This window comes from Schistocerca gregaria, chromosome 2 (assembly GCF_023897955.1).
Source record: "Schistocerca gregaria isolate iqSchGreg1 chromosome 2, iqSchGreg1.2, whole genome shotgun sequence".
NCBI classification, from domain to species: domain Eukaryota; kingdom Metazoa; phylum Arthropoda; class Insecta; order Orthoptera; family Acrididae; genus Schistocerca; species Schistocerca gregaria.
Window position 1 is genome coordinate 553048199 of NC_064921.1, and position 24832 is coordinate 553073030.

The window sequence follows — 24832 nt, forward strand, 5'->3', positions numbered from 1 at the left end:
GATTTCTCTTATTGATTGTTTCTGCAATGCCTCAAATGATCTAAATATAGTTAAACTTGGGACTCAGACATCAAGACATAGGAAAAGTATCGAGATTAAGTTTCTGTCCCAAGTCACCCCATCTCAAAGGCATCTTGGGACAGCAAGAAAAATGTACTTTTCAGGCGTAAGCAAAAGATAAACACCCATTTCATGATGAAAACTAACTGGAACATATGGCTACTGGAGACTATACACAATCGATGTGTTGGTGCTTCTTAATTTCTAAGGTGTACAGTAATTTGAAAAATGAGACTGTCTCAAGTAACCCCGTTTGATGGTATATTGTCACTTAACACAGAAAAAAATATAGTTTCATCTGGGAAAAGTGTATATTCACCCAAGAAAAAGTGTATTTTTAACAATGAATTTTTTTCTTGTCCACAGATACACACTAAATCTACATCTGTCAATGCCTCTCAAACCAAAGTAACATGCTGTATCCTCCCTACCAAGAAATCGTCAATCCAGTCATAAATTTAACTTTATACACCACACAACTGTGTCTTCAATAATGGGTATAGGTGTGGTACTAAGTCAAATGCTTTTTTGAAGTTAAAACATACTGTTTCTACCTGACTGCCTTTATCTACAGCTTTCAGGATGTCACGTAAGAGTAGCACAAGTTGTGTTTCATGTGACTGATGTATTTGGAATCCATTCTGGCTGTTATGGAGGAGCTTGCTATGATCAGAATACCTCCTTATATTTGAGCTCATAATATGTTCTAAGATTCTACAACTAATGGATGTAAATGATACTGGACAATACCCTGGGGATTATTTCTGCTGCCCCTCTTGCAAACAGGTGTAACTTTGCTGCCTTCAAACAACTGGACACCATGTTCTTTCCTTGATATCCATACTATATTAAGAGTAAAAGATGGGTAATGCAACTACAGATTTTGTGCAGAACTCATTTTGCACACCATACACTTCACAACTGTTGAGAACAATAATTTTCAAATACATTGTCGCTATTTTCATCCACAAAAAACAGCTACTGAATTAAAGACTGATGTGGCTTTGTATATAACTGCAATTTTGTACTCAGCTGTCAACATTTAAATATAATGAAAGGACCTTATTTTTTTTAAAATACATCTGAAAACTTTATGAGCAAATGCACAATACAGTTTTATAAATCCATAAGATGTGCAATGCAGTCCAAATTCTGGTAACAATTTTCCCAATCAATTTAGCTGATAGAGTGATGCATACATAAACATGCCATTTTTGAAGCAACCACTTAGAAAGCAACTGTTACATTCAGTACTTCCAATCCTTAATTAAGTATGTTTGATGGTAATACAGTGTCAACAGAGATCCATTTTTTAAAGTGTGGAAGACTAACTTAATATGGATGAAATTGTTGAAAAATTAGAAACTATGGGGGTTTAAAGTTGCGGATTCATTGCGATAATAATTTGTTTGTAGTTTTTTAACTGTATAATAAAGAAGAAAGAGTACAATACATGAGTTGTTTGGTGGAGAGTAAGTTTTAGTTGTGATAATGACCAAGAATAAAGATTACTCTCTCTGTTTCATCTACAACATAACATGACATGGCTACTAACATATACTGCTTCAAAAATGCACTTTGCCAGAATTTTAATTATTCAAAATGCAGATACATACCAACTGTCAGGAAGGTTATCCTCAGCCAACTACATCGGTCTAGGAAAGGAATTACAACAATTTAGTGTATCTTGAAATCTAGATCATACCTTGTTTGCATACAAGCAGTAGCCTTTAGCACTCACTTTCCGCATAAGAGAGACATCTAAGTTGAATTTTGTTGGGTAAATCTTTCTAAGTAATTATATGAAAACAAAAATAGTTATAACAATTATGAAAAGTATAGATTGCTATTCATCATAAAGATGACACATTGAAATGCAGAAAGGCACAATGAAAAGGCTGTTACACACTAACCTGTCAGCCAAAGCCTTCTTCAGATAAGAAATAAAAACATACACAAACAGGTGCACCTCATGCACATGACAGCTATCTCCAGCTGCTCTGGCCACACTGTCAGCACAATAGGGACAGGTAAAGGAAAAAAGACTACATTTAACAATCCATTGACAACAGAGTTATGTGAGATTGGGAAAAAGCACAGACTGGGAAAGGATAGGAAATGAAATCAACTATGTCCTTAAAAAAGTACTGTCATTCACCTTAAACAATTAACTGAAAGCACAGAAAACCTAAATCTAGATGGCTGGACAGGGATTTGCACTGTCATCCTCCCAAACTGAAGTTCAGTGTCCTACCACCATGCCGTCTTCCAGGTTAAGTGGAGTGGCAATAAGCAAGTTATGAGACGCAAATATGTGGGAGAGGCTAATGATACACGTATTGAGCAACTCGGTATTAGAGAGGCTACATGGATGCGGTGACAGCTGTTTAAGTGGAGATACTGTTGCTTGGAAGTTGGTTTGGTGCAACCAAGCTTAGATGAGGGCTTAATGACAAGATAAATTTTAGTTGGGAAAAAGACATAAGCTGCTGCAGGATATGGAAGAGTTGTTGTTCATAATGACTTCGGATCACAAAGATACAGCAATTATGCTCCCTGTATGTAAAGGCTGGCTAATTTTTATCTCTGATCCATTTTCTAACTGGTTGTAAAGGGTAATTTATTTATTGCACAAGCAGTTACTTACATTAGGTGACCAAAGTAGTTTCAGACTTGCCTAACAACTGTTCAGAATAGTTCACCACCCCATCTGCTATACTGAGGTGTATTCAACATTTGTTCTGATATCATAGCAACATATCTGTTTCACAGGCATACTTTTAATCACACAGGTAAACATTTTAAGCAGAATTACAGCCTATTTTAGTAAAATATCTGCAGTGATATCAAATGTTGGTGTAGGTGTTTTTAATAAGATGTGATGCTCATGTTTCAAAACATATGAACATAAAGTATCACTCAATTCCACGTTTCAAACTGCCCAATTTATAGCTAATGATTTTTTTCTCGTGAAACGACTCTTCAACAGGCCATGCCACATCAACAAATACTCTTTCATATTTATGTGCTGAATCATCTTCAAGCTGACCTTCAATGCCGAACAGCAAGTAACTGGTCACACCATTTACTACTTTGGGACTTCCAGTTAGATTAACACGAACTCCAAGCTGTTTACCATAAAAAAACAAAATCACACTGTAAATGCTACATGCTCCTCTCACAAGTTGTGACTGCAGGTGTTATAAATTTGTGTCATGCAACAGACTCTTCTATTCACTCATTGTTTTCTGTAGATCCTATCAAAGAGAATCTGCAACAATGGAGGTACAAGTCAAGGTATGCATTAACAAAAGACAAGAAATAATACGAAAACAATTTGTATACTGAATCAATAATAAATTACCAATGTACTCAAAGTGCTATTCATACTTAACACTGTCTAAACGCAATGGAAGAAATTAAAAAGAAAGCTGCTACTTTGGGGAAAAAATCTGCTGTCTCGTGTTTTATTATATCATTTCTGTTTTTCTGCTAGTAGTAGCTAAATTTACTAGATTACAAGGGTATCTTTCAAAGAATGTATTTCCTTACATCTGTAAATACTGAGACTACTTGCCACATTGCTTAATAAGAAACACTGCTGCTTGCTGTGTAGCTATCATAACTTTTCAGTTCCTAAATCTAGATACTCATGACTATTAAGGTCTGTTTCTTGTGCTAATACAAGGAGTGTTTTTAAAGTAAATACCATTTTTAAACTGCACCACTGCAGTCAGCATTTGGTGCATGCGCACTGTATACTGCACTCTGTTCGCAAGCCCCCAATGTCATTAATAGAGTCATTCGACATGTTTATGTTTGTCTGTGAGTATTTGAAATGCCTCCTCTGATTGAGAATACATCCAACTGTGAAACATGTGCTGTGATTCCCATTTTCTTAGTGCTAAAGGCATGCTGAAATTCATCGTCAGATCAGTGAAGTGCATGGAGGAAATATTATGAATGATGGGATGGTGCGGAAATGGGTGAGAGCTTTCAACTATGACTGCACCAATTGCATAATGAAGAACTACGTATGCAAAGAGAGAGAGAGAGAGAGAGAGAGAGAGAGAGAGAGAGAGAGAGAGAGAGAGAGAACAGTAAAATTTTGACATTATATGAGGAGTTTCCTCAAATGCCAAGAAGTGCGCTTTATGCAACAGTTACAGAGTGTTTAAATTATTAAAAGTTATGCTCACACTGAGTAGTGAAAATACTGACTTCATAAAAGCAAACATTTAGTTTCCTAGAGTGGCACAGTAGGATGAGCTTTTTTAGCTAAACTGTCACAAGTGAGGAAACATGGATGGTTTACAATACACCTGAGTAAAAGCAGGAGTCCATGGAATGGCAAAAGTTGGTATCACACAAGAAAGTGAAGCTCGGGTGAACAATTAATACCTGGAAAAGCAAAAGATGATTTTTTTGAGGGGAGAGGGGGGGGGGCGGAAGGGGATGCTGCTTATAGAATTTTTTTTGTCTTGTGGTGACCATAAATTCTACTCTTACTGTGAGACCCTAAAAAACTGTGCAGTGCAATCCAAAACAAAATGCATAAGATGCTGACTAAGGGGATTGTTTCACTTCATAACAATGCCCATCCCCATGTGGCTAAGTGAACTCAAGAGCCAATCAGATCATTTGGCTGTGAGCAACCTGATGACACTCCATACTGCCCTCGCCTAGGGTCCAGTGACTGCCACATGTTCCTGCATTTGAAGAAGCACCTGTGTGCTCAGTGCCAGAACGACAATGAAAATGTCAACATGTTTTGCAGTGGTTGTCTAAATCAAGTGAAAGATTTCTACACTGATGGTTGTGATACAATAACTGCCTTATTTGTGGGAATTATATAGGAAAGTAGATCAATGAGCATGCTTTCATGTAAAAATAAAACTGGTAAGTAAACCCTATTGTTTTATTTTTATTTCACAATGGTTCATCCTTTAAAAAACATCTCATAGATCATTTGTGCTTCTTTGCATGAGGGGATACAAAAAGTACGTTACACATTATCATGGCAGCCATGTAACTTATAAAGAATGCTACACTACACTTCAGAGTGTCACTGATGCATGACAATATGTTTTGCATATTCACAGTCTCTCTAAACAGTGGTCAGAACCAATTGCAACTCCCTGAAAATAGACGCCTGCACTTCCATCTTGGAGGCATTTAATAAACCCTGTGTGGCTCTATCTTTGGAAAACCTCTTTCCTCTGTTGTACTTCCAGCATGCCAAAAAGATGGGAATCACATGGTGCAAGATCTGGACTAGATGCAGATCAGCATCACTCACACCTGTGTGTGTTCGGTCAAACTGTTGGCACCATTTCACTATGGTTGGATGCGCTCTTGCATTTGGTCCATGTGTTCTTCACTCCAAAGACTGGTGTGATGCAGCACTCCTCACTACTCTATTGTGCAAGGCCCTTCATCTCTTAGTCAACTACTGTAACCTACATCCTTCTGAATCTGCTTACTGTATTCATCTCTTGGTCTCCTCCTACAATTCCCCCCCCCCCCCCCCCCCCCCGCCAAACACACACACACACACTTCCCTCCAATACCAAGTTGGTGACCCCTTAATCTGAGGGTGTGTCCTATCAACTAATCCCTTCTTTTGATCAAGTTGTGCCATGACTTTCTTGTTCTCTTCAATTCTGTTCAGTACTTTGTCATTAGTTATGTGATCTACCTATCTAATCTCCAGCATTTTTCTGTAACAACACATTTCAAGGCTTCTGTTCTCTTTCTGTTTTAACCATTTCTCACCCATGTTTCACTGCCATATATGTCTACACTCCAGACAAATACTTTCCTTGTAAGTCCTTTTCTGTCTCTGTCAGAATAACAATGTCATTAGTAAACCTCAAAGTATTTATTTCTTTTCCCCAGTCTTTAATTCCTACTCTAAATTTTGCTTTAGTTTCCTTTACGACTTGTTCAATGTACACACTGAATAACACCGGGGATAGGCTACAACCCTGTCTCACTCCCTTCTCAACCTCTGCTTTCCTTTCATGACCACTGACTCCCATTTCTGTCTTCTGGTTTCTGTACAAGTTTTCTCCCTGTATTTTACCCCTTCTATCTTCCGAATTCCAAAGAGAGTATTCCAGTCATCATCAAAAGCTTTCTCTAAGTGTACAAATGCTTTCCTTAACCCATCTCCTATGAGGCACGTTTGAAAAGTCCAAGAGATGGCACCACCAACACATATTGGGGTTATGTTTACTTAGCAGCATCTTTGGAAAGAACACACAACAAGTTTCAGCCATATTGGTCTATTTCTTTGTGTTTGGCATTCGTGTGAATCAAGGAAGTCAAGTGATTGTCAAAAAGTGGACGAAAAAGACTTCAGTGTGGTGATTAAACATTACTTTATAAAAGGAAAAATGCCTCAGGAGACTAAAGAGAAGCTTGATAAACATTACAGTGACTCTGCACCTTCGATTAGAACAGTTTATAAGGGGTTTCAAAACTTTTGGAGTGGCCATATGGGCACAGGTGATGAACATTCTGGATGCCCTGTGGAGGTTACGATCCCAGAAATCATTGATAAAATCCATGATATGGTGATGGATGACAGAAGAGTTAAGGTGCGTCAGATTGCTAGTGGTGTGGTCATCTCGAATGAACGAGTACATAAAATTTTGCGTACACATTTGGACATGACAAAGCTATCCGCAAGATGGGTTCCGCGATCGCTCACACTTGAACAAAAACGGAATCGTGTGAAGTGTTGCAAGAATGGTTTGCAGCTATTCAGGAAGAATCCGCAGGACTTTAGGCGTCATAACGTCACTGTGGATGAAACATGGATACATTACTATTCTCCTGAGAACAAACAAAAATCTAAACAATGGGTTACCAAGGGAGAATCTGCATCAAAGAAGGCGAAGACCATTCCTTTGACCGGAAAAGTTATGGCTACTGTCTTTTGGGATTCGCAAGGGATAATCCTCATCAACTATCTGGAAAAGGCTAAAGCTATTACAGGTGCATATTATTCATCATTATTGGACCATTTGAAAACCAAGATACAAGAAAAAGTCGGCAATTGAAACACAAAAAGTCATTTTCCATCACGAAAATGCTCCAGCACACACCTCACCAGTCGTGGTGGCAAAATTAATGGAAATAGGATTCCAACTCATTTCACATCCCCGAAGTCTCCAGACTTGGCTTCCTCGGACTACTATTTGCTCCCCAATTTGAAGAAATGGCTGGCGGGACAAAGATTTTATTCAAATGAGGGGGTGATTGCAGCAACTAATAGCTATTTTGCAACTTGGACAATTCCTATTATTCGGAAGGGATCAACAAATTAGAACAGCATTGGACGAAGTGTATAAGTCTAAAAGAAGACTGTCGAAAAATAAAAAAGGTTTACACCAAACATGTAAGTAGTTTTTATTTTTGCACGGGCTCTTCCTATATGTCTTATTTCAGCACTTTTCACACCTGTCAGCAAATTCTTTCTTTGGAATTATTACATTCTTCTTTAAGTTTGAGGGTATTTCACAAGTCTCATGCATCTGACACACCAGATGGAAGAATTTTGCCATGGCTGGCTCTCCTAAGGCCATCAGTAGTTCTGACGGAATATCATCTACTCCTGGGGCCTTGTTTCGACTTGATCTTTTGGGTCACACTCAAATTCTTCTCGTGGTATTGTTCTCCCATCTATGTCTGCTTCCCTATCTATTAAACTGCCTTCAAGTTTGTCTCCCTTGTATGGCCCCTCTATATACTCCATCCACCTTTCCCTTCTTTGCTTACTTACTACTGGTTTCCCATCTCAGCTCTTGATACATATACAGGTGCTTCTCTTTTTTCCAAAGGCTTCTTTAATTTTCCTGTAGGTGGTATGTATGTTTAACCCTAGGGATACCCGCCTCTAAATTCTTATATTTATCCTCTAGCCATTTCTGCTTAGTTATGTTGTACTTTATGCCAAAGTGATTCTTTTAAATGTTTCTATTCCCTTCCACATTTTTATATTTTCTCCTTTCATCAATTAAATTCCATATGTTTTGCATTATCTATCGATTTCTACTAGGCCTTGTCCTTTTACCTATTTTATTGACTGCTGCCTTCACTATTTCATCACTTAAAGCTACCTATGTTTTACCAATCAATCTGAAACATTACAATGTCTCCTGGTCTCTTCCAAGTGCACAACCTTCTTTCACAATTCTTAAACCAAGCATTAGCTATGATTTAATTACCCTCTGCACAAAATTCTACCAGGCGGCTTCCTCTTTCATTCCTTTCCCCAAGTCGATATTCATCTACTACTTTTCCTATTCATCCTTTGAAGTCCAAGACTTAAATTTTCATCTCCTCTGAATAATTTATTTTATCGTGTCATACATTTCTTCAATCTCTTCATCATCTGCAAAGCTAGTTGGCATATAAACTTTTACTATAGTGGTGGGTGTGGGCTTTGCATCTGTCTTGGCTAGAATAGTGTGCTCACTATACTGTTTATAGTAGTTAACCTGCATCTTATTTTCTTATTCATTATTAAATAAACTCCTGCATTACCCCTATTTGATTTTGTATTTACCCCCCTGTATTCACCTCACCAGAAGCCCTGTTTCTCCTGTCACAGAACTTGAGTAATTCTCTCTGTATCTAACTTCAACTGATCCATTTCCCTTTTTAAATGTTCCAACCTACCTGCCCAATTAAGCGATTAAATATCCCACACTCCGATCCATAGACTGCCAGTTTGGTTTCTTCTGATGATGAAGTCCTCCTGAGTAATTCCCACTGGTGAACCAAATGGGGAGACTATTTTACCTGCAGAATATTTTACGCAAGAGGATGCCATCACATCTGACCATACAGTAGAGCTGCATGACCTTAGGAAAAATTATAGCTGTAGTCTCCTATTGCTTCAGCTGTTCGCAATACCATCACAGCAAGGCCGTTTTCGTTGATGTCACAAGACCAAACCTAGTCAATTCTCCAGACTGTTGCCCCAGCAACTACTGAAAAGGTTGCTGCCCCTCTTCAGGAACCACACATTTGTATGGCCTCTCAACACATACCCGTCTGTGTTGTGTCCTGTATGCGACACTGAGGCATGCAAGACTGCCCACCAATGGTGAGGTCTGTGGCGCACGCACACGCGCACACACACACACACACACACACGCGCACACACACACACACACACACACACACACACACACACACACACACACACACACACACACAGAGAGAGAGAGAGAGAGAGAGAGAGAGAGAGAGAGAGAGAGAGAGAGAGAGAGAATAATTTTTCCTGTTTAGCTCTGCCAGCAATTTATTTGAAAGTCCTGTATTATTTCCTCCATTGAGAATCCTTTAGGAAAGCCACAGTAACAGGCTATTAATAAATTCTGTGTCATTAAATTGGTCAGCAGTCTATCATAGATAACTTTCTCAAACATTTCTGAAAAGATTGGAAAGTGAAGTACAGCTCTGTAATTAAAGGTGGCTTGCTTATCTCCATCTTTGAAGAAAGGTGTTACTATGTCTTATCCAAGTCTGTCGAGCAATGTGTTTGGAGTCATTGACTGATTACAAAGGTAGTTCAAACATAATCATTTCAAGCCAAGATCTTAACTGTCTACAAGAAGCATCATCATAGTCATTAGAATTATTAAAACACCTTTTTTTATGTTGTCTGATACTTTGGTGGATATTTTTTACCATAATGAAAAATAAATAAAACACAGAACAGAGTACAAGAAATAGGTCATGTTTTTCAAATGTTATAACAATATTAAAATTTAATACATTTTGTGGACACTGAGTACAAACATCTAGTACCAGCGTCTGTATTAACTGGTTTCTGCACATCATCCAATGAACAGACTATTAAACAAAGGCACATCATTCACAGCTCTGAGGTTTATCCAAAGATTTTATAGTACTACAAACTTAAAATTAATCATTGTTGAGATGCTAATTTTCAACACATATGAAAACTGAATATTAACAATATCAAAACAATGTAATTTTTTTATTAAGTCTATAATATTTGCTACTCCCCAGATGACTAATATGTAGCTCTATATTATGCAAGAATAGCTCACACATTTTTATAATAAATACAGGGGCACTATAATTAAACTTTTGCTACTTAATAGGGCCACATGAAAAACAAGTGATTGTGGGACAATGAAACATTATGGAAAAAATTGTGTGAACACATGGAAGTGAAATAACAAATAAATCACTGAAAGTAACACATTTTGATTTCCAATTGAGAGGGTTCAAATCTGGTGATCTAGGTGGTTACACAGTTTGGAATGATCGGCAAATGATTCGGTTAGCTCACTGGAGAAGTGTCTGCCAATTGCAGTACAAATTGTTGACAAAAGTTACTGTTGCCAAAGCTGAGAATGCTTATCACCTGAACATTGCATGCTCCATCATTCAAAAAGTGCTGTGATCAATTGTGAAATGGTATCTGTACAAACCTCACATTATTCACAAACTTTTGCCATGTGATGCAGACATTCAAGTAGATTTTGTTCCTATGTTTCTTGCAAAGGTTAAAGTTGATGACCTGTGGCCTTTGAACACTTTGCGGAGTGGTGAAACACACATTACACTCAATGGGACAGTGAACACACTCAAATTTGGGGACTGTCATTGTCCACGAACATTTTTGAAGTTGCCCTGCATACTGAATGCATCGCTGTGTGGTGTGGCTTCACTGTACAGTTCATGACTGCTCCATTTTTCTTTAAGTAACTCCCAAAGGACCAAAGACATGCAGTCTGAACAGCACATGTACTGTGATATGCTTATCAGCAAGTGGGAGGTAAGTGCTTTGGCCTCACATGTTTCAATGCACTATGGAACTCCAACTCACACTGCTTGTGAGGTCACTCCCTTAGTCTGTAATACATTTGAAGAAAACAGAGCCATTGGCTATTTGTTCCAAACCGTGTAACCAACAAGATCACCAGATTTGAAGCCTCTCATCTGCAAATAAGAATGAGTTTCTTCCACAGGTTTATTTATTATTTTCCTTCCACAAGCCCTTACAAATGTTTCCACAAAGATTCATTGCCCTACGACCACTCATTTTTCATGGGGTAGAGGAGGGGTGGGGCTTCTGTACTAATAACATGAATGTGAGAATGCCCATTTGTTGAGTACCAATAATATACATTACTGTGTACAACTTCATGGGATACTCTGTAACATCACAACAAATATATACTCTTGATGTAAAAGCTCCAATGAATTTAAAACACACATTCCATTTTCTTTAGCATTTCAAAGAAAATGAAAATCTCATCACTCTGTTGCAAGGCACACAGCACACATTACCTTGATCAAAAATTGAGATACAAAATGGTGGCTGTAACTCAGTACTTAAACTAATTTAAAAACACGCAAACATCTCTCAAATTCAACATTCAAGTTGAAAGCTGAAACATTCTTGGACTCACCATTAAAGCTCAAAATACAAATGCCAATACTACTGAGATGGTACAGTCCACAAGAATACATACTGGTTTCTAATTCTACACATTCTGACAATTATTAAAAAATGTATGTAATTGGACCATTAACTGACTTGACACAGTTCCTGACTTACTCTTGAGATTATAATCTGCATTTTCTTTTGATATTACAAAAGTTGTGAGCAGTGGCACTTTTTAAGTGAATGAAAATTTAATAAAAACCTCATTACAATGCCTTTTAACTATCATGTATAATTTCAATCACTCTTCAACATTTATGGACTGAAAATATGCCCATATCTAAAACGTATCATATGTGTTTTCAGAATATGAACATGTTCTAACATCTGTTTCATATACATACACAATATTGAGTTTTTCAGGAATGCAGTGTGATAGAGTGAGCAACACTGTTTATTTTATTGCAGTCTTTTATCAACTCAAAGTACTTGTGCACATTCCTCTTTCTTCTGAGAATTCAAGTAAATACAGTTCTGCTAGCGTGCAATGTATCCATGCTCCTTGAAATAAGGATGAGCTAAGGCTTTTGCAGCACTGATTCTCTGACAAGGGTCAAACATCAACAAATTCTGCAAAAGATTCAGACCATCTGGGGAGCAATCAGGCATCATCCCTTCCAGGTCAGCAGCTGTGTAGTTTTTGAAAACAGACCAAGGTAATGGTGTCTGCTCTGGCCAACTTGTTTCAGGAGGTGTTCCTAAGATGCTGAATATCTTGTCCAGTTGATCAACTTCTGATGTTCCACAAAATATAGGATGCAGGAGAAACAATTCAGCCATAATACAACCACATGACCAGATATCAACCGGTGTAGCATATGTTGAGTTGAGAAGAACCTCTGGAGCACGATACCATATGGTTACAACAACAGAAGTAAGTAGCATTTCAAAGTCGTAAGTCTTAGCCAGCCCAAAGTCTGCTAACTTCACTGTTCCGGAAGAAGAAATCAGGATGTTCTGAGGTTTCAGATCTCGATGAATTACACGCTTACTATGGAGAAAATCAACACCACTCAGAGTCTGGAACATAATGTCTCTCACCAAGCTTGCTCCCATGCCAGACCGGGGACACTTTTCAATGTAATTAGACAAATCCTGCTCCAAATGTTCAAACACTAAAAACAGATACAGATCGGTTTCTGTTCTATGACCCGTGCAGACATCCAGTAGTTTCACTATATTCGGATGTTCATACTGAGCCAATTCCTTCAAAAGAACAACTTCCCGAAGTGTAGACAAAGGTATACCATCAGCAGAAAGGTTCACACGGACTTTCTTTACAGCCACAATTTGCCCACTTGCTGAACGTGCACGGTAAACAGTGCCGTATGCACCATTACCTATCTGGGCCAACATCTCAAAATTGGGATGACTCTGAATTCCTGCATCCATCATTACCACAGAGGTGAGTCTGAAAGAAAGTCATAGTATAAGGAAAATCATTTTTTAAAAGAGGGCATTAAGTTGAAGCTTGAGAAATAAGTTTTACTAACACACTATAATCTACTCATCACTACAAATAGAGAAGTTTTCTTAAGTTGACATCAAGGCAGTTTAGCTACAGATGGCACATAAAAATTACTCAGCAGAAAAATACAAATTATTCTGCAGTCTGTCTACAGTTACTACCATTATGTACATTTAACCTATGTACAAAGTAAGTGGCTTGCCATCAAAACTTTTGTCTTCTTGAAAATGACAATGATATCTGTCATAAATGAAATTAAATGGTGATGTACAAAAAATTTCAGGATGGAAAACATACTGGCTCTACAACTTAGCAGTAATGGGTTTTACAACATGGCAATACTGTCCATTCACTCTTTGTCTTCAATAGATCCTATACCTTCCAGACGTGGAATAATTTTTAAAAAGTCATTAATAATTAACTGGTACTACATGACTATAAACTATACTGATTTTTTATTAGTGACAAATAGCATTATGGAGTAAATGTATTTGAAAATTACTGTAAGAACTATGTGACTTTTGAAAAACCCTCTGCAGCATAAGTGACCATCTAATTTGTACAGTATTAAAACAATGGAAAATCAGATGTAGAACTGAGAATTTTGATTTATCTAATTGCTAACTCTTCCTTATTATCCAACAGGACCACTACAGAACTATATACATAATGTTTCATTTGCTCTATGACCATCAATGCCTATTCCTGACATTATCAGGTTAGTTTCACTTATTTAACTGTATGAGTCTCTCTGACAATAAAACTTAAAATGCTTCCTTGATCAACTTGCATCATTTGGGATATGACTTTTGTAGATAATTTGGGTCCTCATATCATAGGAGGGCATTACAGTTCCTAAGTACATCTTTAAAATCTCTGGAATGCAATGTGTACAGATCTGTAAGAGAAGGGGCCCTTGCTCAAACAATGTAGCAGTTCACATACTAAGTTCTCCCAATCTGATTTTTTTTCTTTTTTTCCCTGTGGGATAATTAGTCAATTTGCTACTTTATGCCACCATGTTATGAATAATGTCCTCACAGGGCTTTATTTACAGATTGCTCTACAGAAAAAATTCCATGAAAGAATAACTGAGTAGCAGGTAGCCAAGTAAGGTAAGAAAAATGGGTCTGTATTCTTCTTTGATAAGTGTATCACTTTATCAAAAAAGTTGAGAACTGGAAGGAGTAAACTTTTCTGTAATCAGAGACAACTGTTTAACATTGGTGTCACAGCTTCACATTTAACTCAATAAGGAAAACTTCTGTTCATTCATTGGCTGATTACAAACATAACAAGAATGTTCATATCTTGTCAGCACAAGAGCTTAGAGCACTGTTTTAATGTAAATGATTTTGCAATAGGATAGTGGATACCATTAGCTTGTGCAGTGACACTGAACTCTTATAGAAGCAAAACTTTATTGTGACAGGGTGATCAATTAATCAGTTTAGATGACTATTTTAAATTCTTCTGACTGAAGACTGATGAACGGCTCTCTTAGAAGTATTAAATTCAAGTTCTTATAAAGGAACCAAAATCATCTATCTCTACTACAAGAATCATTTCTACTGTATCTTGACAATGAAACAAGCAACCTGTGAACTTTACATTCTTTCACACCATCATACTTCCTATACTACCATATTTTGAGGCAACTCTGTGCATTCACTAAACATACTTTATCCCACAGATGAGCAGACTGAATGATATGCAGTGACAGTTCGCAAACTTTGTTCGTGCTGTTAATGAAGTCTCTCAGAATTCTAACTCTGTCATCTGCACATGTACTACTTCGTGGTATTTATGGTTAGTAACATGAATTCATTCAAAACATTGTGCTACATTTCACACCAGATGAAGAAACAATTTGTACTTGGATAATACAGTGTGCCACATAAAACATCCCTGTTTTCCAAATGCAACTATAAAAATTTATAAGCCAGAGACTTGCTTCTTCCAGTAATTTTCGGGTTTGCAGCCAGATCCCATCAACATTCTGCTACGATATTTCGGCCCAGAGACGTCCGGCCATCCTCGGGTGAGTAGATGAGCGCTGAAGAGACCTGATACAGTCATGGTATTTACAGCAAATTCTGTGCATGCGAATCGTACTGGCGGTTTACAGCGCATGCATTAGGAGGTGACATGCGCGCAGCAGCCAAGTTGTGTGTGCCGCCCTCGGTGGTGAAGTAAGAACAAACTAGTCACTAAGTATCGAGTGTGCATGTCAATTATGTTGTGACTGCATCATTTCATTAATAGGATTCCAATTTTCATCAAGCTCAAAGCCACCGACATGATTCATTAAATTATCAGCAAAACGTATTTCCATGAATTCTTGAATTACAGAGTTCCAGAAGCTGGAAACCAATGTTAAAATTTTGGTGTTGTTGTATTCCATTGACCATCGACCAAACAATAGCAAGAACCATTTATTTGCAAATGCTTCAGAAATTTGCTGTCTTTCAGCTTCTTCACCTTCAGTGCAATGTGATTTTCCAGCAGGATAGGGCACCACTGCAACGGAGTTTGTTTCACGACATCCTGAACTGGACATCTGCACAGCAATGGTTAGGACACAATAGACCATCCAAATGGTCACTTTGATCACCAGACTTAACACCTCTGGATTTACTCCTGTGAAGTTATGTGAAAGACATTCTGTGTGTGTCTCACTTGTAGATGCCATTGGTGATTTCTACAGAACTGTGGGTGCAATAAGCTCCACCATCCCTGATATGCTTGTTCACACAAGGGTTGAGATTCGAGCATTTTCTAGACATTTTACATGCCATGAAAAGAACCCATGTAGAAATGTATTAATTTTTTGTAAAAAAATGTTTACTTACTTTACATGATGCTCCAAACCATAAGTATCTCTTCCTAACAGGTTTGTTTTCAATCGCATTTGGAAATCAGGGAGGCTTCATGTGGACACTTTGTACTTTAACCATTCTAGAGAAAGGTGTTTTCTACAGCGTTTGTTTCATTTTTAGCAGGCTTGCAGCAGAAGTTTAGAGCCCTGTACTATTACATTAGTATATACAGTAAATCATATGTTAAACTTTTTGTGCTTTTTCTACTTTCATCATCTTTAAATTTTTATATACTCTTTCTAAGAGTATATGGTTCCTTTACCACACTGATTTGGTTCACATGGTCTCACACAAAAGTATGAATTAAATGAAAGGCCATCACAATCAGAAGAATTACCACTTTTTAGTGACAATTGATTTCTTAATCCCCCTAGAATTTTAGTTTTCCAACTAATGTCTATTAGTAGTGAATACAATACCTGGCAGGTTAAATCTCTTGTGTTTGCATTTGGTTGTCTACTAATGTGTTTGCTGCCACTGGGTCATTCCATGTCAATTCAACACATCTCTCAACCTGACCCTCTCGGATTTCTTTCAAATTTGGAGCATTACAACTGTGAAGAAAGTTACAGGTCTGTAAAGTTTGGAATTTGTGCTAAATTTACATTTGTTATCGTAACATAAATGACTGTAATTTTGGTTCTAATTCAGTTACAGCAATGAAAATGGTATCATTGAAAAGCTAACAAATAGACCTTTACATTGTACGTCACATGGCAGGTTTCTGAGAATTTTCATACTAAAGGTCATTGACCTTGAATATCTCAAAACACCCCATCTTCAATTTTTTGAAAAAAAAAATGTATTCAATTGCTCCAGTATGTTACTATAAATATGGTAAATATCAAGATGGCACACCATAGGCATCATGCACAAAAAATTATTTTGTCAATTTAAGTACACCATCAACATGCAGTAAACAGCTATGTGCCCAGTTTTTTCTGTAACACCAGCCAACAGCAGTCACTTTTATTCAGACCAGTTCTTTAATATTTCTAGCTGTGAACAGCCAATGAGACACTTTCTTTTCAACCAATCAACATTAGCCTGTTTTAGTTAACAGCCAATCAGAGAGACTCTTATTTCAAATAGTCCCATTCGTCCACTGATCTCTATATATTTCGCAAAGCTGTGGCTTGTTTAACGAAGTGCAGTGTAAATGTGTCAAATTAATATTTAGTAATAAATGGATTTCAAGTCAAAATTGTATTGTTGCAACCAGTTTGGAAGTAGAATCAGATCAGGCACTCTGTATTTTAAATAGTAGCCTTCAGTATTTAGGTGACTGTAAAGAGATTAGCAAGACTTGCCAGCCTCAAGTGACCTTAAGAAAATCCTATTTTGACATCACAAAAGTTTTTTTTAATGGTGCAAGGAAAATATTCCTTTATGTGTCTTCCATTATACAGGGTGATTCAAAAAGAATACCACAACTTCAGGAATTTATAACTCTGCAACGACAAAAGGCAGAGCTAAGCACTATCTGTTGGCGAACTAAGGGAGCTATAAAGTTTCATTTAGTTGTACATTTGTTCGCTTGAGGCGCTGTTGACTGTGCCATTTTAGCCAATAAACTTTTTGGTCCCTTTTTCTCCAAAGGTGCTACTGTAACTGGATTACAGTATCTGGAGATGCTAGAGAATTGGCTGTTCCCTCAGCTCGAACAAGAAGCACAACAATTCATATTTCAGCAGGATGGAGCGCCACCACATTAGCACTTATCTGTCCGTAACTACCTGAACGTCAACTACCCGAGGCGATGGATCGGCCGCCAGGCAACCTAACAGAGCACTTCATCACTGGCCTCCAAGAAGCCCTGATCTTACCCCCTGCGATTTTTTCTTATGGGGGTATGTTAAGGATATGGTGTTTCGGCCACCTCTCCCAGCGACCATTGATGATTTGAAACGAGAAATAACAGCAGCTATCCAAACTGTTACGCCTGATATGCTACAGAGAGTGTGGAACGAGTTGGAGTATCGGGTTGATATTGCTCGAGTGTCTGGAGGGGGCCATATTGAACATCTCTGAACTTGTTTTTGAGTAAAAAAAAAACCTTTTTAAATACTCTTTGTAATGATGTATAACAGAAGGTTATATTATGTTTCTTTCATTAAATAAACATTTTTAAAGTTGTGGTATTCTTTTTGAATCACCCTGTACATTGGTTTGCCATCATGATGAAGATACGGCCAAGTTAAAACAACATTTCAAAAATACAAGGCTGATTCCTAGTACCCAAAAGCTTCATTGTGTAATACCTGTTAAAAAAGGTTTAGTAAATGTTATGTTTTAACTTTGGCCTCCTCAGCAATAAATACTGACACCCTTGTCATTAATGACTCTGCTGTTTTTGAAACCAGCAAATCAGTTGTGTTATAAGGCCAAAAGTGATGACAGCCCTGAATTTGAGGAATCGTTTGTAAATGTTTCCACCTTTCATCCAAAATAGGAATGTTATGCTCCTCTGTTATGTTATCAACCCATAATACCTTAATTTTAGAAAAATTCTTCAGAGTGTAGTCATAACAGTCAATTGTGTTGTTAATAATAATTTTCCTAGATCTAACAGCTGTCCACATGCTCCTCTTCAGTGCACCTCCAATGCCATCCATGGCTCCTTTACCATGTGAGCTGGCAAAAAAATTCCACCCAACTGTCAGTCCAAAGTCTCTCTCAAAATAACATAGATTGGACAGAGCATATTTAATTTTCAACTTCCCAGCACAGTACAGTGTTAAACATAGGCTCTTATGAATGTCTATAATTTGCTTCAATAAGCAGTTCACTGGGCCTATATAAAATTTAAAACTGAGGTTAGAAATATTGTTGTTCTTGGAAAAGTTAGAATGGAAAACATAAACTATATGAAATCTAAAGAATTTTGGGCTTAATTAACTTTTTAGGAGAATGTCAGTTGAGTCAGGTTATTGCTCTAATTAACTTTTCTAATGTAGGTGTGGTACTTAAACAAATGTAGGCAGAGGAATAAAAATTTTAGTTTCCATGCTTAAAACTGTTTTCATATGTCATAAACATAGTTAAAAAAACTTTTTTCATCCATAATAATACCCTTTGGTTATAATTTAAATGTAGGGCCCAGGCCTCTAAAAATGAAGGTGGCATTAAACCTTCCAATTCAAGTTACGGGTGTTACACATGTGTTAAGTAACACCCAAAACAAAAATTAGTAACACCCGTAACAGCTCTAAGAGTGTTACATAAGATTTCAAAATGCCATGTAATGGTATGATATTGTAAAACACGTGCATAACCTCACTTTTACAGAAAGGTATTGTACACAACAAATTTACTAGATTACAAATTAAACTTTTGCATCTTTTTTGCTACGGGTATCACAAGCTGCATATATATTTAAAACTATCAAATAAAGAAACGCAATTAGCTTACTTCAACAAAACGAATTATTATGAGCTATAACAATGTTGACTTCAATATTATTTGCAACAATAGAACAATCAGCCATAGGTAACACAACTAATACTCATCTGGAAATAGTATAAAACAGATCTCTCTGTGGTGGCATAGAGTAGTGCACTTTATGCACTTAGTGAAGATAGAAATTTAATTTTTCCATATTCATGATTATTTTGCAATGAACAAATGTACTTTTAACTTGGCATTTTTAAGGTTATATTTGTAATATTGTAATTTTAATTTTTTTGTCACAAAGTCTCTTTAACATGGAATGACCCAAAGACAAAGACATATTCTGCTTCTTTACTGAGTAGAGAAGTGTCAGTGACTGCTATGATGAATAAAACACTGTTAACAAATATACATGGATTTGTTGCATGTTTGTATGACAGTCATTGGCAGGTTGCATATGTCTTACAAACATGTGAAGAAACAGATGAAGTAAACGTCCACTTCTTGCATCCACAAGGATCATATGCATCATTTGTTTCCTGCCAAACCAGACACTTGAGTCATCAGAAAATGTGACAAGAGTGGATCCAGTGACACTAACTGGAAGGACATTTAATCTCCCTGCATCAGATCTGGCGAACATTAACAATTTAGTTGGAGAATTGTGAGGAGATATCCAAAAACTTTTCATTGCCTTTTCATTACAACTATAATGTAAATAATTCATAATATCACTATAATGATGTAAACCATATTTTGGTACAATACCTTCTTCATTTCAGTAGTGTATTGATACGGACAAAATAATTTTTTGGGCATGATGCCTTTGGTGTGCCATCTTGATATTTACGATATTTATTGTAACTTACTGGAGCAATTAAATACATTTTTTCAAAAAAATTGAAGATGGGGTGTTTTGAGATATTCAAGGTCAATGACGTTTTTAGTATGAAAATTCTCAGAAACTCTCCATGTAGCATGTCAACGTAAAGGTCTATTCGTTGGCTTTCCAAAGGTATCATTTTCATTGCTGCATTGAATTAGAATCATAATTACAGTCATTTATGTTGTGACAGACACATGTAAATTTTGCACGAATTCCAAACTTTCCAGACCTGTAACTTTCTTCACAGTTGTAACACACACCTGCAAATTGGTATTTTTCATCTCTTATCTGGGTCATTGAATGCACCAAATTTGAAAGAAATCTGAGATGTTTAGGTTGAAAATGTTACTTTACAGCATTGAATTGACATGGAATGACCCCACTGTTAGGAAGTTATCAGTGGAATGGGAGCCCCATGAATTCAATAATTCATTATTTATGACATTGCTTTTATCTGTCAACTCAATGTCATTTGCATTGTGGTTACTTTTTAGTTTTTTTAAGAATTCTCCATACTATTTTTCCTTTATCCTTTGAGTGTTTTCTTCCTTTTTGTGACTGTCACAAGTGCTTTAGTTTTTGGTTACAGGCGGGGTTATATTACTTTACTTAAGCAGCAATGGCGTTTTAATTCTTTTGTTACAGCTTCTACCTTGTGATTCTTGTTATTTTGTGTTGGTTTGTGACTTGCTGCACTGTAGTAGAATGAGAGATTATGAAGATGGATATTGCATCGCCAAAATCGGTAATCTTATAAAAAACTTATGCAAAGTGCTAAAGGTTAGAATTGAATAAAAAAAAATTCATCAATATCGTCAGCTATCTCCTCATTACGTCACAGAAAGTTCTGTTAGTGGGATTGTGCAATAGGTAGTATATGCACATGCTGCCTCCCTCACAACTGTTGGCAGCAGTTCCGTAACCCTCTCAATCACTCCCCACATCCTTTGACTCCACTCCACCACCACAGCCCCTCCCCCCATTCAAGGTGCAATACACAGAGATGCACTGGAACTGTGCATTCAACTTGGACACAATGTTATCATACAGTCATTTGCTTGTGTTTGTGTCTGGAGAGGGGAGCAGGAGGGGGGACGGCTCGAGTATTCAGCCGAAAACTAGCAAAGTTCTCAGTTCTATTTATGGGTCTGTCAATGACTCAGCACCTCCACTACTTCGTAAGTTGTTATCTTCTATGGCATTTTTTTTTTTCTTTCTTTCTTTAGAACTGAACTGAGACCCCTCTTACATTTTTCATAGTTGATGTTCATAATATGCACAAAAATACTCAACGATTAATCTAATATATGATACAGCTATTTTGATTCACCCTGCTGCTTTAGTTATTTGTAATGGCTAATGCATTAAGTGTGTAGTGAATGTAAAGCTCAATTTACCCTTCAAGGGAGGATTTACATATGTTGGCTTTGCTGACACTCAACAAATGATCACTTTTCAATGTGACATATACCCAAACCTACACTACAGATCAGTGCTGTTATCACAACCAAGATCTCCTGGCAAAAATGGAAGGGGGGGCGGGGAGGGGCTTTATGGCTTTATCATGATGGAACCTCACTGTTCTTTATGTAAGTTTTCTCCAACACCATTCCATCCTTAGGTTATATTTACTTTATTTAATGATAAACAGAGTGCATGAATTTTTGAATAGGCCTACTTCAAATACTACTGGAGCCATTTGGTGAAATTAACTGCTTGGTAACAAACATACAACACTGAAAGTTTCAAAGTGAGATTAAAATTTGTTACGCTGACAAACTCCAAGCAACTTCATTATAAATATTCCGACCAATCACTGCCATTCCAATACAGCTTAGAGTATCATTACACAATGTATAAGGAGCATTCAAAAAGAAACAAGCTGGAGACATAATTACAGAAACCTGTACGTTAGAAGTACAGATCCTGGCTGTTGAGAGACTTGTCCCACTGTGGCATTGAATGGCTGTCTCATAAAATTACCAGGGCTGCGATGTTAACCAGTTCCGCACATATAGCTGGATGTCGTGGTCCAAGGTGAATCGCTTGCCCCTCAGAGCCTTTTCAAGGGGACCAAAAATGGGGTAATCACAGGGACTGTACGGAGGGTGGCCGAGAATCTCCAATTACAATTTCTGCAGGAGTGCCATGACTGTGTTGGCTGTATTAGGCTTTGCATTGTCGTGGAGCAGAATGACCCCACGGGTGAGATTGCCCGGTTGTTTTGATTTGATCACTTGGCGAAGGGCGGTCAAGGTTTGCGAGTAATGCTGGGCATTCACTGTTGTCCCATGCTGCAGGAAGTGACTCACAAGGGGCCATTGGTCAAGATGTCCAGCTGTCCGTGCGGAACTGGTTAACACTGCAACCCTGGGAATTTTATGAGACAGCCACTCATCATCTTGGGTCACAGTGGGACTAGTTTCTCAACAGCCACAGTCAATACTTCTAACATATAGGTATTGGTTTCTGTAATTATGCATCTGGCTCGTTTCTTTTTGAACATCCTTTATAAATCATTCTTCCAAATTCTGCAGGTATAAAGGACGTATATATCTTTAACAGAAATCATATTGTCACTATTAGCTGAAGGATAAGATTAAGTGACTCTCTTGGAGCCTATACACCACATTATTCAACACCAACAATAATGGAAACTATGGGAAAGCCAGGAAACAAACATTTGTAGAGAAGAAGTAAATTTTTAAGTTAGTTTATGAAACTGTATTTCTGTCAGAGATCAAAAAGCATTTAGAAGATAATTAGAACTGAATGAACAACATGTTGAAAAAAGGTTACAAGATGAACAATGATCGCAAAAGTTGGCCAACAGGGTGTACTTAAATCAGGAACAGAAGATATAGTAGAAAATTTCTATCTGGCCAGCAAAATAACTGTCAACTGCAGAAGAAAACAATATGCAAAATGCAAACTGACGAGAAAAATATTTCTTAAAACATAAATAGAAATGTAGGCCCTAAGTGTTCGGAAGTGTTGTGGAAAGGGCATATGTTTTGAAATCAGGTATTAATTAATTATGTTGAGTATTAGGTGTGTAGATTGAGGAACTAATGAATAATTACTGAATCAATTTGGGGATAACAGAGATTTATGGCACAACTTGAGCTAAAAGACGGGATAGGTTGATAGGATAAATCTTGAGGCGTTGAGGAAATTGGGGGGGGGGGGGGGGGGGGAATTGGGTTAGAGTGAGATAAAAATTGTTGAGGGAAAGCTTGAATATAGTAAGCAGCTTCGACGCATTGAAAATTGTTGTAGACATGCAGAGCTGGAGCGAATTGCCACAGGACAGACTATAATGGAGAGTTGGGTCAAACAGGCCTATGGGCTGAATACAACAATGTATGACTATCAAAACGTTATCGTTGCGACGTGCCTAAACAGAAAAAACGGAAACTGTGAGTTTTTCAGTAATAAACCGTTTCTCTTGATTTAATTCAACAGTAAAATTTACTAAAGAGTTTAAGCGCAAACCTACAAGAATGACAATTCTACAATGCTTGAAAAAAAAGCTTTCCTTTGCTAATGTTAGTACACCTCATAACGCTCCTTAAACGTTGTTTCTTCCGTTCTTGGCAAAACGTAGTAAAAATGTAAATTAGATTATGACCGCCATAGAGAACGTGGACATCAATATTCGTAAAGATTGTTTTGAGTTTTCCAACACCACGACAACACGTTTCATGGTTGAGAAAATACAACTACTGTTTTTTTTCTTTTTTTTAAAAAAAAAAAAGAAGAAAACGAAACTTATCATCTCGCAAAAAGGAGTTACAGCACTACCTATTAATATTCTTGGTACACGGCTACACCAAAGTTTCTTAAGTTACCTTTATCTCATCAAATGCGGTAATACAAATAACATACGGCAATAAATCGACAAATAACTGACAGCTCAAACATACCGAAGACACCGACTGTAAACTTTACCACGCGCTAATCAACAAACTGAACAAAGCATTTCCACAGCTGACGCCAAAGATACAGCAGTTTTACATGTTAACCACAGATTAGCTTTAAGCCGGGATCATACACGCAACAAAAGTGTCGCCACAGCTAGTGGCATACTGTAGTTGCAGTGCAGTTTGCATGTGTGAACTGTCAATTTCCACTGATGTTCCTTAAGACATTAAACTTTAGTCATGTCACAAAAAGTTCAGCTTGGTTGTACTCTCTTACACCATTTTACATCCTCCGCTGCTCCCCCATGGCTCTACTTCGAAACGTGATAGTTATCTTGGAGTAATTGCTACCGTACTCCAGCCGATTTCTGTGTGTTTTCATTTTATTACTGAAAGAGTCAAACAGCGATCGACAGGCATATTTTCGCACCCCCTGGAACTATATATAATCTATGTTTAATTCTCTCTCTCTCTCTCTCTCTCTCTCTCTCTCTCTCTCTCTCTCTCTCTGTGTGTGTGTGTGTGTGTGTGTGTGTGTGTGTGTGTGTGTGTGTGTGTGTGTGTGTTCCAATATTTGTAAACCAATGATGTAGACCTATACCACAACCTTGAAGGATTTTTTGGATGAATAAATAAACTTAATATGTAACCAAAAGAGTGTGTGGTACCAACTTCGTGAATTATGAGACAAAGTACTGTATAAATGTTTTATTATAAGTGGGAGATAGC

General features: G+C 37.3%; 1 protein-coding gene across 3 annotated transcripts; it reads right to left on the reverse strand.

Annotated features, from left to right (window-relative positions):
- Window positions 1-9798: 9798 nt before the first annotated feature.
- Window positions 9799-24196, reverse strand: LOC126332339 (cyclin-dependent kinase 6). 3 transcript variants are annotated; one of them, XM_049996572.1, is made up of 3 exons: window positions 24032-24161; window positions 16324-16458; window positions 9799-12968 (listed from the first exon to the last, which is right to left on the reverse strand). In XM_049996572.1, the coding sequence occupies exon 3, from the start codon at window positions 12950-12952 to the stop codon at window positions 12035-12037; it is 918 nt and encodes a 305-aa protein (XP_049852529.1). In that variant the 5' UTR covers window positions 12953-12968; window positions 16324-16458; window positions 24032-24161; the 3' UTR covers window positions 9799-12034. The 3 variants fall into 3 exon arrangements, with proteins under 3 accessions (XP_049852529.1, XP_049852532.1, XP_049852531.1); XM_049996575.1 differs by lacking the exon at window positions 16324-16458 and having other exon boundaries at window positions 24107-24196; XM_049996574.1 differs by lacking the exon at window positions 16324-16458 and having other exon boundaries at window positions 24032-24186.
- Window positions 24197-24832: the final 636 nt, after the last annotated feature.